Source organism: Eschrichtius robustus, chromosome 4 (assembly GCF_028021215.1).
Source record: "Eschrichtius robustus isolate mEscRob2 chromosome 4, mEscRob2.pri, whole genome shotgun sequence".
NCBI classification, from domain to species: domain Eukaryota; kingdom Metazoa; phylum Chordata; class Mammalia; order Artiodactyla; family Eschrichtiidae; genus Eschrichtius; species Eschrichtius robustus.
In genome coordinates this window covers 122,267,190-122,287,393 of record NC_090827.1, presented here as the reverse complement: position 1 = coordinate 122,287,393, position 20,204 = coordinate 122,267,190, and the positions used below count along the sequence as shown (strand labels likewise).

The 20,204-nt window shown below is 39.9% G+C and overlaps 1 protein-coding gene across 1 annotated transcript in view; it reads right to left on the bottom strand.

The window, feature by feature from the left end:
* Positions 1-1,677: 1,677 nt before the first annotated feature.
* Positions 1,678-20,204, bottom strand: part of MCUB (mitochondrial calcium uniporter dominant negative subunit beta) — a 93,879-nt gene continuing 75,352 nt past the window's right edge. The window contains 6 exon segments of the mRNA XM_068543295.1: positions 1,678-1,850; positions 1,852-1,889; positions 3,254-3,370; positions 3,985-4,188; positions 6,060-6,220; positions 17,606-17,710. Coding sequence (XP_068399396.1) covers positions 1,817-1,850; positions 1,852-1,889; positions 3,254-3,370; positions 3,985-4,188; positions 6,060-6,220; positions 17,606-17,710 — 659 coding nt within the window. The 3' untranslated portion in view covers positions 1,678-1,816.

The following is a 20,204-nucleotide window of genomic DNA, read 5'->3' as shown; positions in this document are numbered from 1 at the left end:
AGTTCAGGGGTCAGTAAAATTTTTCTGTAAAGAGCCAGAGAGTAACTCTGCTGGGCTTTGTAGGCCCGCTGTCTCTGCTGCAGTCAACCCTGCTGCTATAGTGTGAGAACAGCCACAGTCAGTGCATCAGTGGGCATAGCTGTGTTCCAATAAAACTTTACATACAAAAACAGGCTCTAGTCTACCCCTTTTCCCCAGGTTTTCCTTTAGACGGTTTGAGAATTCAGAAGCCATCCTTTCTACTTTCCTAGTCTCAGCTTTTCCCCAGCACTATACCTGAAATTTCCACAGACCTTAAACCTGTCTCTCTTGGGTACCTCATAGGAGCCAGGTATTCGTGGCACTTGGGATGGATGCATCAGTGAATAAAGCAAACAACACTCCCTGTTCTTTCATTATATTGACAGTCTTGTCTTCCTGGGAATAGAGTTCCTCAAACGCAGAACATGTCCTAAGAATTTGTCATAATACTTAACCTGGTGATACTCATTATAAAAACATATTAGTGCATATTCTTAGCTTGTTAATAAAACACACTAATACACTGCTAATTCAGAATCTCCAGCTTTCGGAGATACTGATAGAAACCAGCAGGTGATCACAGTGTGTTGCTCTACTTAAGGTGTAGGAAGTTTGAATCTGATTAGGTTGAAAGATATACCCTGAAACACTGGTATTTTTTTTAAGCAAATCTCTTAATATCAGGGTGTCATCATTACCCTTTCTGTCCCATAGCCAAACATGTAAAAGTGACATCCTGGATGATGGATTAAATACCATTAGTTGTACATTTATAAAGATTTATGATTTACTATGAGTAGATGCTTAAATCTTTTCTAGGGGCTTCCCTGGTGGCACAGTGGTTGGGAGTCCGCCTGCCAATGCAGGGGACACGGGTTCGATTCCTGGTCCGGGAAGATCCCACATGCCGCGGAGCAACTAAGCCTGTGCGCCACAACTACTGAGCCCTCGCGCCACAACTACTGAAGCCCACACGCCTAGAGCCCGTGCTCCGCAACAAGAGAAGCCACCGCAATGAGAAGCCCGCACACCACAACGAAGAGTAGCCCCTGCTCGCCGCAACTAGAGAAAGCCCGCGTGCAGCAACGAGGACCAAACGCAGCCAAAAATAAATACATAAATAAATTTTTTTTTTTTTTAATCTTTTCTAGCTGTGTGCACTTGGGCAAATTAACCTCTCTGAACTGTTTCCTTATTATTAAATTGGGATTAAAAACAGCTACCTCCTAGGATTATAGGATTACAAATAATATATATGTGAGGTGCCTAGAACAGTACTTGACAACAAATGGTAAATAGTATCTAAGTAAATATTAGTTATGATGAAACATTTCAAATGACATTTTATAATAATTTTAACTATATTTAATGATAAAAATCTTGCAACTACTGTGAATTTAAAAAGAAATTAGTGACCAGATGATTGATTCTAAATGAAGCCTAAGAATCAAAGTGAAGCCAAGAACACTGACCGTTTCACCTCCGCACGGGAATGAACACAGGACAGGCTGACAAAGCTTCTTAAATGCTGAACTGTAATAGCAGCAGCTTTGATATTGACAGACGCATCCAAGCTCCTTCCAGCAGTAAACCTCAACAAGCCGTGAAAATCCACAAACTGAAAATCTCAAATGAGAACATCAAAGAATACCTGTGTTTTGCAAGCATTTTTTTTTTTTATTAACAAGAGATTGAAACAGTCAAATTCAAATGAACTATGGGACGAAAGTTCCAGTTGCTAAGTTGCAAAATGAACACATAATGGAAAAATTCATTGACATTTAAAAATGTAAGATTACTTCTTTTCATCGAGTTCCTCTACTTGCATTGCAAATAGAGTGGCGCACCCGTCTCAGGGCTTCAGTAGCCTGTCCATGGGAAGAAGAAGAGGCACTGATCAGAGAGGACCACAAACGTATCAGATTACTGTTCACAAGGAATTCTATACCTTTAACGTCTCCTTAGGTCAATATATAGATCTAAACTATGAGTGGAAACTGCCTACAATATTTCAATTTATGTGCATCCTCTTGTAAAAGATGAGTTTAGAGTTTCTAGTCCATCCTTATAGTTCTTGTAATGTTAGTTTTCCCCTTTACAGTGGTTTTTCCAGTTTATAAAAAACCAAACAAAAAAAACCCCACTACTCTGACCTATCAGTTTCCCTTTTTTTTCTCAACTTTATTACCTTAAAAAAAACCCAAAACTTTACAGTTTGCTACTCTAAATCTTCAATGCCCAGTGCTATAAACTAGTTGAAAGACCATTCCTTAGCCTTCACGGATTGGATCATTTAAATGCAAAAGTATCCACTAAATTAAAAAAAAAAAAGGATCATTATATTTTTCCTAAGTAATGATTATATGGAATTTAAACATATTTTTTAAAGGCTCTTTATCTCCAATTTTTGGACTACAAATTCTTGTTAAATCCTTCCTTTTTTTAAATTTCAGGGATGGGTAGTTTAGAAGTTACGGGTAACAAAAGATATGATGATTACTGGCTATTAAATGATCACGCATTGAGCAGTGGAAGATATTTCTACCAAAACTTTTTTCTTATAAAATTACTAAGAAAAATTTAAAAAGCTAATGAGTCCACTGGGAGGCCAAAGGTAAAAGCTGCCTAGGAAACAGATTATATGGAAGTGCTCCAGAGCACAGGATCCAAACTTTTAGCTTCATAACTTGGTTTCCCCACTTTCTAACAGTGCATAACCTCTGTTTTCCCATCTGACAGAAGGAAATGATGAAAGGGGGAATACCGTATTGATTCTATTTATAAGCAGAAGAAACTTGTAAAAACCTTTCGAGAGCTTAAAATTGTTTATCAGAGTGCTCATCTTCCTAAAATTCTACTTTCTTTTAGTTCTTAATAGTTACAGAATCTGCAATTGAGCTTGATATTGGACTTTGTTCTTTAAAAACACATATTCACTTAGAGATAGATTTCTATTGAAAACTGTTATTTTACTATCTCAAAGTCATTTAAGACATTTTCCATATACATTTAAAGCTATGCCAATGTAGAATACAGATGACAAGAATAAAACTGTAGGAAATTAGTATCGGGACATGTCAGCTATTTCACTGAACAAAACCACAATACAGAGACGCCTATGCAGGACCAAGATTTAACACATGAGGATGAGCCACCGATTGTATTTCCCTGACACTAAATTCTGGCTCCCAAACAAGACCAGCTATAAGATGTCGTATTTGCAATAAGGTACCTTAGCAAGATCTTCCTGTAACTTGTTGTACTGCACCACATCAAAATGCTGTTGCTTTGATTTCTTATGGAAGAAGTGAAGAAACTGCCTACTCTTAACAGCTGAGTAAGTGTAATCCTAAAAAAAAAAAAAAAAAAAAAAAGACATAAAACCAGAACAGAACATGCTTTAAATGAACATAATACCTCTGCAAGAAACGTGCCTTAGCAACAACAAAGCAAAGGAAGGCAGATGAGTAAAATACGTGCAGTGGCCATCAGAGCAAGCATAAGGCAACACAAGTAAAACATTTAGTCTCATTTGAGATCAGCTGCTCCTTTCAAAAGCAAGCAAGCTGGGAAGAGAAATTACACATATAGGGAAAGAAAAGAGAAAAAGGAAAATGCAGATTTTTGGCAAAATAATCACGAGATAAGCTAAAGTTACTGGGTGGTTTGCAATACAAATTCAATTTTATTTATAAACAGGACACAGAGTACACAAATTTGATGTGTTTATCTCAACGGAGGCATTTGTTAAGTTGTACTATTTATTTCTCTATAGAGGTTATACACAGTTTCTCTGTGGTATATATAAATCTCCATCCTCTGGAAAACAACAAAATCTAACACCTGATAAAAACCCAGATAGCAGTAATTCAGTAAATAAAAAGGTTTTATTGCTCATTACTTGGATAAGAAATTATTTATAAAAGATGTTATAACTTACCATTTTCTTAACAAACTACTCACCTGTCGAGTGACTATAAAGTATGCAAAAAAGACCATGGAATTTGAAAATGTGATGAAGTATGTAACTGGCTCCATGATATCCCAGGAGTACACCCACCAGGTGAGCCAGGCCATTGCCCCGCCCTGAACGGACAGCAACGCTAGTCCAGCCCACAGAAGTCTGTTGGTTTTGACTTCTGAGCGAGCTTCAAGGCTCGCTTTCATCTGAGGGGAAAAAAGGTGACTGTTACTTCAGTTTACATTGCACCAACTTAAAAAAAAAAAAAAAAGCAGAAAAGGAAGAGAAGTAAAGTAATACACATCTGTATTACTTTAAAGAGGTCTGATTTATGAAAGAATAGAATGTATAAAACATATACATTCATGAGCGATCACTTATTTCCAAACCAGTTCACTAATAAACCATTTTTTAAATTACAAAGGCAATACCTGCCCATGGAAAAAAATTTAAATAGTATAGAAGGGTATACAATGAAAAATTCAGAAGTCATCCTCTGAAACCTAACTAAAAATTACATGCCTATTTTCTTTGACTCAGCAATTTCACTTCTGGGAATTCATCCTACAGGTACACTTGCGCACATGTGATTCATCATAGGTTCATTCTTAAGAGTAAAAGACCATAAATCATCCAATTTTTCATCAGGGTATCATGCAGCTATAGTGAGGAGGCTCTCTATGTACCAATACGGAGATCTTTCCAGGATATATTGTTAGTGAAAAGAGGTGCGAAAAGTGTATCATAGCATATACTGTTTCCTGGAAAAGGGAACAAAATAATAATATATTTGCATTTGTTTGCACATAGATAAAGAAAACCTGAAATGATTCACAGGTTCAGGGACATGGTACTGGGAGGACAGTGGGAGGAAAACTTTCCATTGGCCACCTTTTTAGGTTTTAAAATCTTAACACAAGTAAGTATCACCAACTTTTTAAAAAGTAAAGAAAAAATTAAAACGTACCATCCAACAAATGAAAAAGTCCCTCTCTCTGGCATCCCCTAAGTATTCTTAGAGGTAATCACTATCAAAAGTTTCTTTTAGGGACTTCCCTGTAGGTCCAGGGGTAAAGAATTAGCCTTCCAATGCAGGGAACGCAGGTTCGATCCCTGGTCAGGGAACTTAGATCCCACATGCTGTGGGGCAACTAAGCCCGTGCGCCACCAACTACTGAGCTCGCGCACCTCAACTAGAGAGCACACACGCCACAACTACAGAGCCCAAGCACTCTGAAGCCCACGTGCCGCAAGGAAGACCCAACGCAGCCCCCTCCCCACAAAAAAGTTTCTTTTAACAACAAGGTCCTACTGTATATAGCACAGGGATCTATATTCAATATCCTGTGATAAATCGTAATGGAAAAGAATATTTGAAAAATGTATGTATAACTAAATCAATGCTGTACAGAATTTAACACAACTATACTTTCATAAAACAACAAAAAAAGTTTCTTCTACCTCTAGAAACTTTTTATTCATACACAAAGATACACATACACCTACTCATTTTTAAAAATCACAAGTGGGATCAGAGGTTTAAAAAATGCATTTTTCCCTTAAATTAAAACAGACTCCTGCCCCTCCTCCCCAGAAAAGCTGTTTGTTTTTTTTTTCTCCACCACTGATTAACATCAGATGTTAGGAAGCCACTGCTAACTTTCCAGCTGCAATTCCATTGAGCAGATTGGGAGCCGTGGGCCTGTTCTCTGAAAAACAAACTGTGGCAGTGCTCCAGGTAGCGCGTCCCAGCTCATCTTATACTCAGTTACCAAGATACTACGGCCAATCCATGGGAAGGACGCACGGCACAGAGTTTACAACAGCAGCCTGGAGTCAGACCACCAGAGTTCAAGTTCTGGCTCTAATACGTATTAGCTTGTATACCTTTGCTGTCTTAGTTTCCTCATCTGAAGAATGAGGACGATAACAATACCAAACTCAGAGGCTCATTGTGAGGATTAAAGGAGAAAATAAGCCTATGTAAAGCATTCAGAAAAACACTCACATGGAGCAATAATACCAATAAATATCGGGTATTATTTACAAACAGACTCAACGGGTGATGCTTCCGAACCTGTTCGAGGGGCTGCAGCTGTCCCTTCAGGTGGTCAATTTTCTCCAGCAGGTGGTGCTCTCTCTTTTTCTGAAACTCTTCTAAATGCAAGGCTGTGAACAGTCTGTGAACCAAGGATTTCACGTTTTCCATCTCAGTAGTGTGCTCACTACTCAGTTTTTCTGAGAAAAGAAGACACAAGGGAAACATAAGGCAGTTACCACATCTTTTCCTCCAGGGTTTGTAAGTCTAGGGAACCAAATCTGAGTTCCCCTGGCTGGCCACTTGGGTGCTCCCCATTCCTCGGCGGGCATTTGGTACCAGCCTTTATTCCTGTCTCAGGTGATTCCATTCATTTCTCTCTGGAATAATAAATAACCGGACAGTAGGTTTAAAATTCATTATGTTTTTGTCTTTTTTCTTTTGTAATATGACTAGTGCTGTTTCTTTTTTTAAAAAAGGAAGAATAATACAGGAAAAGGAAGTATCCATCTACCAGAACCCAGGTGAATACCTCACCTGAGTTTGTAACACATTAGTTACAGGTTCACTTTTATACCTGAGTTAACCTAAGATCCTTCTTCACCCTCAACTATCTATCCAAAATCATTTTAGGATCCCCTGGGGAGGGAAACTGGTGTACAAACATGTAAACAAAAGTATAATATACATTTGAAAAGCAATTCAAGTGTTAAGTTCTTTTCAACAAGGTATAGATCTGAAGGGAGGTTCATACTGACGAAAGGGAATCAGTTTCTGAGCTTTTAACATAGAGTTCTTTTGATTCTGGATTTCTCTCATACTACCACTTCAGTGGATCTATAGATCTATATAAAACTGGGCTGTAATGATGCCTTTCTGAGGGTTATAACTGTTCCCCACCACTGTAAGAGAATTTGAGATAGGGGGACAAAGTGAGGGGAGAGAAGACAGACCTTCCTGCCGGGCAGCAGAAACAACTGCAGATAAGGGAGATTTATGATCCTAGTGTCACTATTATCCCAGCGGTTTTCCAGTCTGTGACAGCAGTCCTGAAGTTAATTTTCCTCTATCTCCACCCACTTCTTCAAGACTTTATTGTGGTCTTTAATCCCTTCAACATTCTAGGCTAAAGCTCCACAAAGAGGTAGAAACGAGAAGTTCCCTTTTAGCCTTCTGAGATTTGCAGAACAGTCAGAGCCTTTTTGCTGTGATGAAAAAAATGTATGGATACATAAAAGGTCTACATACAGAGAAACGGCAGAGATGGGGCATGATTTTGTCCAAAGCTGTGGAACATAACAAAGATAAACAAAGCCAGACACTAATTCAAGTGGTAAGGATAGATTTTATTCAGTAACTATTGTACTAGGGAAGGGGATCTGGCATGAACTGAACTCAACTTCTATTTGTGCAGAGGTGGGGGGGCGTTTTCAGGGAGGGAGGAGAACATCAAGGGGCTTAAGCAGAAGTGGAAATTTACAAAAAGTGGGAATGGAAGTTGCTTAATGTGACCAGGCCATTTGGGTCTGTTAACTGGCGCTTGTCCAGAAGAGGAAGATCAAGTAGAACAATGAGGTGCCCTGAAAATGTTTATCTCCACTTATTCCCTCAAATGCTAAATGGGAAGTAGAAGACCCTGCAGAGTGTTGGGAACTCACTGGACATGAAATTTCTATCTCAACATGGATTTTCATTTTCATTTTTCTCAATTTCTTCCATCCTTGTCTTTGGGGTTAAATACTGTCCTGATTTTTAAAAAGAATCAAGAATAGAAGAATGTTCATAATTGTTGAAATGATGGATTTGTTTTAATTTCTCTATACTTAATTTGTGTTTGAAAATTTTTAAAAATATTTTTCCTCAAGGGATCTTCAGAGTAATTGCTGATATCAGTGCTGGAGCACGAGGTCAGCCTGGATCATCTAGTTATACCAGAAAGTAAGAAAATGCTTAAAATAAAAATGGGGGCAAGTCATAAGGACATGGGAGCCAATGGTCTTCAAATTGTACCAGATATGGTTAGCAGGAGCCCCTTAAGCTGGCTCCTGTGTCCTTGTGACTTACTCCCATTTTTTGTTAGCATTTCCTTATTTTTTCTTTTGTTGAAGTATAGTTGACTTACAATATTATATTAGTTTCAGGTGTACAGCATAGTAATTGAGTATTTTTACATATTATAACTCCATTAAAAGTTATTACAAAATAATGGCTATAATTTCCTGTGCTGTATAATATCTCCTTGTTGCTTATTTTACAGTTTGTATCTCTTAATCCCCTACCCCTATCTTGCTTCTCCCTAACTGGTAACCACCAGCTTGTTTTCTATACCTGTGAGTCTGGTTCTGTTTTGCTATAGACATTTGTTTTATTTTTTAGATTCCACATATAAGTGATATCATACAGTATTTGTTTTTGTCTGACTAAGCATAATATTTTTTAGGTTCATCCAGGTTGCTGCAAATGGCAGAATTTCGTTCTTTTTTATGGCTGAGTAACATTCTAGTGTGTGTGTGTGTGTGTGTGTGTGTGTGTGTGTACATACCACGTCTTCTTAAGCCAATCGTCTGTTGATGGACACTTGGGTTAACTACTGTAAACAGTGTTGCTATGAACACTGGGGTGCACGTATCTTTTCAAATTAGTGTTTTCATTTTTTTCTATATGCATACCAGGAGTGGAATTGCTGGATCATATGGTAGTCCTATTTCTAGTTTTTTTGAGGAACCTCCACACTGTTTTCCATACTGGCTGCACTGATTTACATTCCCACCAACAGTGTACAAGGGTTTCCTTTTCTCTACATCCTCACCAACATTTGTTATTTGTAGACGTTTCGATGATAGCCACTCTAACAGTTGTGAGGTGATATCTCATTGTTTTGATTTGCATTTCTCTAATAAATTAGCGATGTTGAACGTCTTTTCATGGGCCTGTTAGCTATCTGTATGTCTTCTTCGGAAAAATGTCTATTCAGGTCTTCCGCCCAGTTTCCATTTGCATGAAATATCTTTTTCCATCCCCTCGTTTTCGGTCTGTGTATGTCTTTAGCTCTGAAGTCAGTCTCTTGTAGGCAGCATACAGAAGGTTCTTGTTTTTTTATCCAATCAGCTGCCCCTATGTCTTTTGAGTGGAGCATTTAGTCCATTGACATTTAAAGTAATTATTGATAGGTATGTACTTACTGCCATTTTATTAACTTTTCTTAGCTGTTTTCGTAGTTCTTCTCTGTTTTATTTTCTGTATCTAAATCACCTCCCCCCACCTCTCCCCATCCCCTTGGCATCTACTGATGATTCTTGTCTGAATTTGGCTGCAATATAATTTTTCAACTACAATAGCCCTCCCATATTTACCAGTCAGAACTTGGCATTCCAACTATAAACATGAACCTTCCCTTACTTACTGATTTATTTATCTCACCATCTATTTATTAAGGTATAGACTCAGTATTACTTTATCCTAACCCCGATAGTCCACAACCACAGCTTACTGAGAGCAGAAACCTCTGGAGCCAATACTGATAGGAACACTAAACTATAATTGTTGAATTGCTGAAGGCTCAGTGCTGACTAGTTTGAGAAATAAAAACAGTCACACGTTCATGAGTTTTACCTCCAGGAGTCCCACCAGGCTCTCACAGTGAAGGTCAGAGATCAGAGAAAAATATCTCCCTGCTTCCAGCAGAGAAAGGAGAAAAGTAACCATTTTGAAACAGTCCTGAGCATTACTTTCTCCATACCAAGGAAATTACAGTTGACCCTCAAACAATATGGGGGATAGGGGCACCAACCCCACATGCAGTCAAAAATCCATGTATAACTTTATAGTTGGCCCGGTGTATCCATGATTCCATGGACTAAACCAACTGTGGACCACTTAGTACTGCAGTGCTTATTGAAACAAATCTGCATGTAAAGTGGACCCATGCAGTTCAAACCTATGTTGTTCAAGGGTCAACTGTACTTTACCAGAACCTAGTCTGGCCTGGAGAAAGGGCAATTAGCCAACTCCAGCCCCCTCTAGCCTTCCTGTCTCATATAGTGGAGGGAAAAAATGGCTAAGAAACTCTTCTGAAGGTTACAGCACAGTAATCCTGGCCCAATAAAAACCTTGAGATTTAATCATAAAATTATAGAATGCTTCTCCTCCCCAACACCTTAACACCACATCAACAGGGCTCCAGTTCTGTGCAAGACACAGACTCCATTCAAGAAAGAATTTCTAGGGAAACTCAAATACAACAGGGTAGAGAAACAGGGACGCTAGAAAAAACTGAAGCCTCTGATACCTACAGCTATAGCAAACAGTAAACAGCTGAGCTCCTGGTCAGATACACATAAAACCTCACACTGAAGACCTACTTGCTTCAGTTTCTATTTTTAATAATATCATGTCTAGCTTTCAACAAAAATTACAAGGCAAGAAAAAACAATCTAAAGAAACAAAGCAAGCATCAGAATCAGAATCTGATATGGCAGAGATTTTGGAATTTTCAGACCAGGAAATTAAGACAGATATGATTAATATGGTAAGGGCTGTGATGGAAAAAGTTGACAACATGCAAGAACAGATGAGTAATGTAAACAGAGAGATGAACATTGTAACAAAGAATCAAAAAGAATTGCCAGAAATCAAAAACACTTTAATAGAAAGGAAGAATGCCTTTGACAGGTTCACCAGTAAACTAGACACAGAGGGGGAAAAGAATCAGTGAGGCTGATCATGGTGCTACCCACATGCAAAGACAAAGGAGAAGCCACAATGAGATGGTAGGAGGGGCGCAATCACAATAAAATCAAATCCCATAACTGCTGGGTGGGTGACTCACAAACTGGAGAACACTTATACCACAGAAGTCCACGCACTGGAGTGAAGGTTCTGAGACCTACGTCAGGCTTCCCAACCTGGGGGTCAGGCAACGGGGGGAAGAATTCCTAGAGAATCAGTCTTTGAAGGCTAGCAGGATTTGATTGCAGGACGTTCACAGGCCTCGGGAAAACAAAGACTCCACTCTTGGAGGGCACACACAAAGTAGTGTGCGCATCAGGACCCAGGGGAAGGAGTACTGACCCCAGAGAAGACTGAACCAGAACCACCAGATAGTGTTGGAGGGTCTCCTGCAGAGGCAGGCGGTGGCTGTGGCTCACCATGAGGACAAGGACACTGGCAGCAGAAGTTCTGGGAAGTACTCCTTGGCATGAGCCCCCCCAGAGTCCGCCATCAGCCCCACCAAAGAGCCCGGGTAGGCTCCAGCGTTGGGTGGCCTCAGGTCAAACAACCAACAGGGAGGGAACCCAGCCCCACCCATCAGCAGACAAGTGAATTAACGTTTTACTGAGCTCTGCCCACCAGAGCAACAGCGAGCTCTACCACCACCACTCCCTCCCATCAGGAAACTTGCACAAGCTTCTTAGATAGCCTCGTCCACCAGAGGGCAGACAGCAGAAGCAAGAAGAACTACAATCCTGCAGCCTGTGGAACAAGAACCACATTCACAGAAAGATAGACAAGATGAAAAGGCAGAGGGCTATGTACCAGATGAAGGAACAAGATAAAACCCCAGAAGAACAACTAAATGAAGTGGAGATAGGCAATCTTCCAGAAAAAGAATTCAGAATAATGATAGTGAAGATGATCCAGGACCTCGGAATAAGAATGGAGGCAAAGATCGAGAAGTTGCAAGAAATGTTTAACAAAGACCTAGAAGAATTAAAGAACAAACAAACAGAGATGAACAATACAATAACTGAAATGAAAACTACACTAGAAGGAATCAATAGCAGAATAACTGAGGCAGAAGAACGGATAAGTGACCTGGAAGACAGAATGGTGGAATTCAATGCTGGGGAACAGACTAAAGAAAAAAGAATGAAAAGAAATGAAGACAGCCTAAGAGACCTCTGGGACAACATTAAAGGCAACAATATTCGCATTATAGGGGACCCAGAAGGAGAAGAGAGAGAAAGGACCAGAGAAAATATTTGAAGAGATTATAGTTGAAAACTTCCCTAACATGGGAAAGGAAATAGCCACCCAAGTCCAGGAAGCAAAGCGAGTCCCATACAGGATAAACCCAAGGAGAAACACACCGAGACACATAGTAATCAAATTGGCAAAAATTAAAGACAAAGAAAAATTACTGAAAGCAGCAAGGGAAAAAAGACAAATAACATACAAGGGAACTCCCGTAAGGTTAACAGCTGATTTCTCAGCAGAAACTCTACAAGCCAGAAGGGAGTGGCATGACATATTTAAAGTGATGAAAGGGGAGAACCTACAACCAAGATTACTCTACACAGCAAGGATCTCATTCAGATTCGATGGAGAAATCAAAAGCTTTACAGACAAGCGAAAGCTAAGAGAATTCAGCACCACCAAACCAGTACTACAACAAATGCTAAAGGAACTTCTCTAAGTGGGAAACACAAGAGAAGAAAAGAACCTACAAACAAACCCAAAACAATTAAGAAAATGGTAATAGGAACATACATATCGATAATTACCTTAAACATGAATGGATTAAATGCTCCAACCAAAAGACACAGGCTCACTGAATGGATACAAAAACAAGACCCATACATAGGCGGTCTACAACAGACCCACTTCAGACCTAGGGACACATACAGACTGAAAGTGAGGGGATGGAAAAAGATATTCCATGCAAATAGAAATCAAAAGAAAGCTGGAGTAGCAATACTCATATCAGATAAAATGGACTTTAAAATAAAGAATGTTACAAGAGACAAGGAAGGACACTACATAATGATCAAGGGATCAATCCAAGAAGATATAAAAATTGTAAATATATATGTACCCAACATAGGAGCACCTCAATACATAAGGTAACTGCTAACAGCTATAAAAGAGGATATCGAAAGTAACACAATAATAGTGGGGGACTTTAACACCTCACTTACACCAATGGACAGATCATCCAAACAGAAAATTAATAAAAAAACACGAGCTTTAAATGACACAATAGACCAGATAGATTTAATTGATATTTATAGGACATTCCATCCAAAAACAGCAGATTACACGTTCTTCTCAAGTGCGCATGGAACATTCTCCAGGATAGATTACACCTTGGGTCACAAATCAAGCCTCAGTAAATTTAAGAAAACTGAAATCGTATCAGGCATCTTTTCTGACCACAACGCTATGAGATTAGAAATCAATTACAGGGAATAAAATGTAAAAACACAAACACATGGAGGCTAAACAATATGTTACTAAATAAGCAAGAGATCACTGAAGAAATCAGAGGAAATCAAAAAATACCTAGAGACAAATGACAATGAAAACACGACGATCCAAAACCTATGGGATGCAGGAAAAGCAGTTCTAAGAGGAAAGTTTATAGCAATACAATCCTACCTCAAGAAACAACAAACATCTCAAATAAACAACCTAAGTTTAGACCTAAAGGAACTAGAGAAAGAAGAACAAACAAAACCCAAAGTTAGCAGAAGGAAAGAAATCATAAAGTTCAGAGCAGAGATAAATGAAATAGAAACAAAGAAGACAATAGCAAAGATCAATAAAACTAAAAGCTGGTTCTTTGAGAAGATAAACAAAATTGATAAACCTTTAGCCAGACTCATCAAGAAAAAGAGGGAGAGGACTCAAATCAATAAAATTAGAAATGAAAAAGGAGAAGTTACAACAGACACCACAGAAATACAAAGCATCCTAAGAGACTACTACAAGCAACTCTATGCCAATAAAATGGACAATCTGGAAGAAATGGACAAATTCTTAGAAAGGTATAACCTTCCAAGACTGAACCAGGAAGAAACAGAAAATATGAACAGACCAATCACAAGTAATGAAATTGAAACTGCGATTAAAAGTCTTCCAACAAACAGAAGTCCAGGACCAGATGGCTTCACAGGTGAACTCTATCAAACATTTAGAGAAGAGCTAACACCCATCCTTCTCAAACTCTTCCAAAAAATTGCAGAGGAAGGAACACTCCCAAACGCATTCTATGAGCCCACCATCACCCTGATACCAAAACCAGACAAAGATACTACAAAAAAAAGAAAATTACAGACCAATATCACTGATGAATACAGATGCAAAAATCCTCAACAAAATAGCAGCAAACAGAATCCAACAACACATTAAAAGGATCACACACCATGATCAAGTGGGATTTATCCCAGGGATGCAAGGATTCTTCAATATACGCAAATCAATCAATGTGATACACCATATTAACAAACTGAAGAATAAAAACCATATGATCATCTCAATAGATGCAGAAAAAGCTTTTGACAAAATTCAACACCCATTTATGATAAAAACTCTCCAGAAAGCACGCATAGAGGGAACCTACCTCAACACAATAAAGGCCATATACGACAAACCCACAGCAAACATCATTCTCAATGGTGAAAAACTGAAAGCATTTCCTCTAAGATCAGGAACAAGACAAGGATGTCCACTCTCACCACTATTATTCAACATAGTTTTGGAAGCCCTAGCTATGGCAATCAGAGAAGAAAAAGAAATAAAAGGATTACAAATTGGAAGAGAAGAAGTAAAACTGTCACTGTCTGCAGATGACATGATACTATACATAGAGAATCCTAAAGATGCCACCAGAAAACTACTAGAGCTAATCAATGAATCTGGTAAAGTTGCAGGATATAAAATTAATGCACAGAAATCGCTTGCATTCCTATACACTAATGATGAAAAATCTGAAAGAGAAATTAAGGAAACACTCCCATTTACCACTGCAACAGAAAAAATAAAGTACCTAGGAATAAACCCACTTAAGGAGACAAAAGACCTGTATGTTGAAAACTATAAGGCACTGATGAAAGAAATTAAAGATGATACAAACAGATGGAGAGATACACCATGTTCTTGGATTGGAAGAATCAACATTGCGAAAATGACTATACTACCCAAAGAAAAGTACAGATTCAGTGCAATCCCTATCAAACTACCAATGGCATTTTTCACAGAACTAGAACAAAAAATTGCACAATTTGTATGGAAACACAAAAGACCCCGAATAGCCAAACAATCTTGAGAAAGAAAAACGGAGCTGGAGGAATCAGGCTCTCTGACTTCAGACTATACTACCAGGTTACAGTAATCAAGACAATATGGTACTGGCACAAAAACAGAAATATAGATCAATGGAACAGGATAGAAAGCCCAGACATAAACCCACGCACCTATGGTCAAGTAATCTATGACAAAGGAGGCAAGGATATACAATGGAGAAAAGACAGTCTCTTCAGTAAGTGGTGCTGGGAAAACTGGACAGCTACGTGTAAAAGAATGAAATTAGAACACTCGCTAACACCATACACAAAAATAAACTCAAAATGGATTAGAGACCTACATGTAAGACTGGACACTATAAAACTCTTAGAGGAAAACATAGGAAGAACACTCTGACATAAATCACAGCAAGATCTTTTTTGATCCACCTCCTCGAGTAATGGCAATAAAAACCTAAATAAACAAATGGGACCTAATGAAAGTTAAAAGCTTTTGCAAAGCAAAGGAAACTACAAGCAAGACGAAAGGCAACCCACAGGATGGGAGAAAATATTTGCAAACAAATCAACGGGGAAAGGATTAATCTCCAAAATATATAAACAGCTCATGCAGCTCAATAGTAAAAAACAAACAACCCAATACAAAAATGGGCAGAAGACCTAAACAGACATTTCTCCAAAGAAGACATACAGATGGCCAAGAGGCACATGAAAAGCTGCTCAACACCACTGATCATTAGAGAAATGCAAATCAAAACTACTCTGAGGTATCACCTCACACCAGTTAGAATGGGCATCTTCAGAAAATCTGCAGACAACAAATGCTGGAGAGGGTGTGGAGAAAAGGGAACCCTCTTGCACTGTTGGTGGGAATGTAAATTGATACAGCCACTATGGAGAACAGTATGGAGGTTCCTTAAAAAACTAAAATTAGAATTACCATATGACCCAGCAATCCCACTACTGGGCACATACCCAGAGAAAACCATAATTCAAAAAGACACAGGCACCCCAATGTTCACTGCAGCACTATTGACAATAGCCAGGTCATGGAAGCAACCTAAATGCCCATCAACAGACGAATGGATAAAGAAGATGTGGTAACATATATACCATGGAATATTACTCAGCCATAAAATGGAACGATATTGGGTCATTTGTAGAGACGTGGATGAATCTAGAGACCGTCATACAGAGTGAAGTAAGTCAGAAAGAGAAAAACAAATATCATATATTAATGCATATATGTGGAACCTAGAAAAATGGTACAGATGAACCAGTTTGCAGGGGAGAAATTGAGACACAGATGTAGAGAACAAATGTATGGACACCAAGGGGGGAAGCGGCGGGGGGGTGGTGGTGGTGGTGTGATGAATTGGGAGGTTGGGATTGACATACATACACTAATATGTATAAAATGGATAACTAATAAGAACCTGCTGTATAAAAAAATTAATTAAGTAAAATTTTTAAAAAAAGGATATAAAAAAAGATAAAAACGGAACGTTTTCATTACATTTCAGTAGAGAATCGCATGTGGAAATATGGTAAAGAAGGTTTTTTTCGCTTAACTTATGTGGAACCCAAACATCAAAGCGATTAACGTAACCAAGATGGTGAAGATGATTTTCAACGCTTGATTTGGATATTTTGAGTATGTCGGCTATCTCCCGAGTGGTATAACGTTGACTGTTCTCAATTATTGTTTCAATTTGATCTCTATCAACTTCCACTGGTCTACCCAACCATGGAGAAATCTCCAGCACGAAACTTCACAAACCACTTTTGACACATTTGATCAGTCACAGCACCTTCTCCATACACTGCACAAATCTTTTTTTGCGTTTCACTTGCGTTTTTACCTTTCTTGAAATAATAAAGCATAATATGCTGAAAATGTTGCTTTTTTCCTTCCATCTTCCATATTAAAATGGCTACACAAAAATTCACCAATTTTGATGTCTTTTTTTAAATGCATGCTGATGTGACAGCTGTCACGATACAATGTAACAAAATTGTTTTGAATGACGTGAAAGATAGCTAAGTGCTACTAGAGCCATCGAACGGAAAAAAGCGAACAAACGTTTTGGCCCACCCAACAGAAAATGTTCCACTCCAGTGCTTGATAGTGGGGGAGACTGTGGGCAAGGCGTAGAGCTCATGGGAACTCTGTGCTCTCTGCTCCACCACGCTGTGAACCTGAAACTGCCCTAGAAAAAAGAAAACCTACTTAAAAAGAAAAGTTAAGAGCTGTACAATGGTATACGCTTGAGTTCCTGATTTTCAGGTCCACTTCTTCTTAACCCAATAATGTCAGATTAAGCATTCAAGATCCTAAAATGAAGCCTTAAAAGTCTAAAAAGACTATATGAGACTAAAAGCCCTGACAGACGACTTCTACCAATCATTTCTACCCTTGCTAGAAAAGCTTAAACATTGGCTCTCCAAAGCCTTCTTGGTCATTTGGTTAACTAAAACAAATTCTTAGGACAAGCCTGCTCCCTGAAAAAGGCCCACAGAGAAAGGGTAATGTTAAGATACTTGCATAGCTGTGTTTCTTACCTTTCTTAGGGCACTGTACATCGTATGTGATTTTATTAATGACAAGTTTAAAATCATTCATTAGCAAGATTTCCATCAAGGTTGAAGCTGCAATTTCACTGCCGTCTGAAAATGCAAAAATAAGTCCTTGTTTTACAATAGTAAGAACCATGTTTCAACATATGGAAAAACACTTGCTAATCCAGGTCTCTACAATACAGTAGTAGACATCTGTCTTTTCTGTGGGGGTGGGGGGGCTTTCCCATACCCGATACTGTTCCCACCGGGAGCAATCCTCTCTTGCTGCTCTACTGCCCATTACAGTGGACCAAGAAGAACAGGCAGGCACCCCGTCTCCCACTCTGTCGGCGGCGCTGGGACCCAGGATGACGTCCCTCGTTAGGCTGTACCTGCAGACGGTCATGCAAGGCCAGAGCAGTGGAGGTGGCGGTGGAGGGGCTGCGGGTGTCGGCAGCAAAGCCCATCACGCCGTTCCCAGCCCAACCTCTCTACTCACGTCCTTCTTCGGCTCCTGCCCTCTTCTTTTTTAAAAAAAAAATTTATTTATTTTTGGCTGCATTGGGTGTTCGTTGCTGTGCGCGGGCTTTCTCTAGTTGCGGCGAGAGGGGGCTGCTCTTCATTGCGGTGTGCGGGCTTCTCATTGTGGTGGCTTCTCTTGTTGCGGAGCATGGGCTCTAGGCGCGCGGGCTTCAGTAGTTGTGGCACGCGGGCTTCAGTAGCTGTGACTCGCGGGCTCTAGAGTGCAGGCTCAGTAGTTGTGGCGCACGGGCTTCAGTAGCTGTGGCACGAGGGCTCAGTAGCTGTGGCTCGTGGGCTCTAGAGTGCAGGCTCAGTAGTTGTGCCACACGGGCTTAGTTGCCCCGCGGCAGGTGGGATCTTCCCGGACCGGGGCTCGAACCCATGTCCCCTGCATTGGCAGGCGGATTCCTAACCGCTGCGCTGCCAGGGAAGCCCTTCTGCCCTCTTCTGGGCCTGGCTTTCTGCCAGTTACAGTCAGAGAGCCTGCTGACACACCCCCCTGCTTAGCCAGAGCCCATTTGTGCGGCTTGCAGCCAAACGCCTAACCGCTCTGTGGAGGCATGCGGGCAGGAACGGTTGTGGAAGCCCGCCTCTCTCTTACTTATAGCCGCTAAGAGGGACTGATGTGCGTTGACTGAAACTTGGTAGCACCGCAACCACCGCCACACAGGGCTCCCTCCCTTTCTAGTCGAGCAAAGACGACAAGAGGCAAAACTGCAAGCGGCTGGGGGTGGCAGGGAGGGCGACAAACACAGCTGAACCGAAGGAGTAAATCTGCACTTGTGTGGTGTATTTCCTAGAGGTGGAGAGATTCTAATAGTGATTTCAAATATCCCAGGAACAGTTCAGAAAAAAAAAAAAATCTCTAGGAGAATGTCAGAGTCAGCGTGCTTTGCACAGCTTCTTATATAGCCCAGCTTTTGCTGTTATATTTTTGAGCTTTCATGTAACCCAGGTGTTGATTCAAACTCACTGAACAATAAGCAAAAAACTGGCGCTGGTAGGGGTTTCTCTATCCTTCTTCTTTCGGAACGGTCTACATATAATTACGTGATATAGAGTCTGGGATGTATATTTTCGCCTGGCCTGGCATCGCTTAGCTGCATTCAACCGGATATGCATGACAACAGTAATACTGCTAGTAAAATCAGGAAGAACCTGCTTGCCTGCCTCCTGTCTGGCTCTCAGCCGTTCTTCTGTTCCAGAAGGCAGCAAGTCAAGTCTGCACCTGGGTCTGTTCCTAGAATTTGGCTGTTTGGGTTCCTGTTCATCAGCTGGGGTGAGATCATCTTCCCAGGAACTGCCAAATAACTCAGCCCACACTGTGGGCAAAACTGTGACAAGCTTAGAACACTCTTTTCAAGCCCAAATTAAATGCAGGCAAATTCCACCCACAGAGCCTCTTTTTAAAAAGATCAGCAACACACCAAATCCTTTTATCTGACTTTGCAAGTGTCATTTTAAAATTTACATTTAAATGACTTCACACCTGCTCCTTAAAATATTATTATAAAAAGAAATCAACTGAGTATGATTTCTCAGTTGAAGTACTACATTATCCTTTATGCTAATATAGGAACAGCAAGAGATTGATGTGAAACACTTTTAAGGAGGTAACGATACAGTGATTAATTTTTCACCTATTCTTGGGCAAGTACTGATATGAACTCCAACACAGCGTTTTCACTCAGTCCAAAGAGCCCCTTTACTCTATGATTTCTAGGGTTTTTCTTTGTGTTTTACGTTTCAAAGCTACTCAAATTATTTTTTAGAAACAAGCAGGGTACACATCAATGTTTTAACCTAATTTCAGGCAAGAACTGTGCTCAGTGCCCTTCTGAGTTCTGGGTTTGCATTTGCCTGCTCTGAGGAAGGCAGGCCCTGACCTGCAGGGAAGGCCCAGGGGGTTCAGTGTTCCTGTGACTGGGGGGAGGGGATGTCGGTCCAGTCAGGGATGAAGTATTAGGCCACTGTGGTCACAGGACTAAAACCTTCTTTCTCTGATCCTGGTTTTAGCAGGAAGAAACTCCCCTTCCGGTTAAATCCAAAGTCCTTACAATAACCTACAACAAGGCTTTCC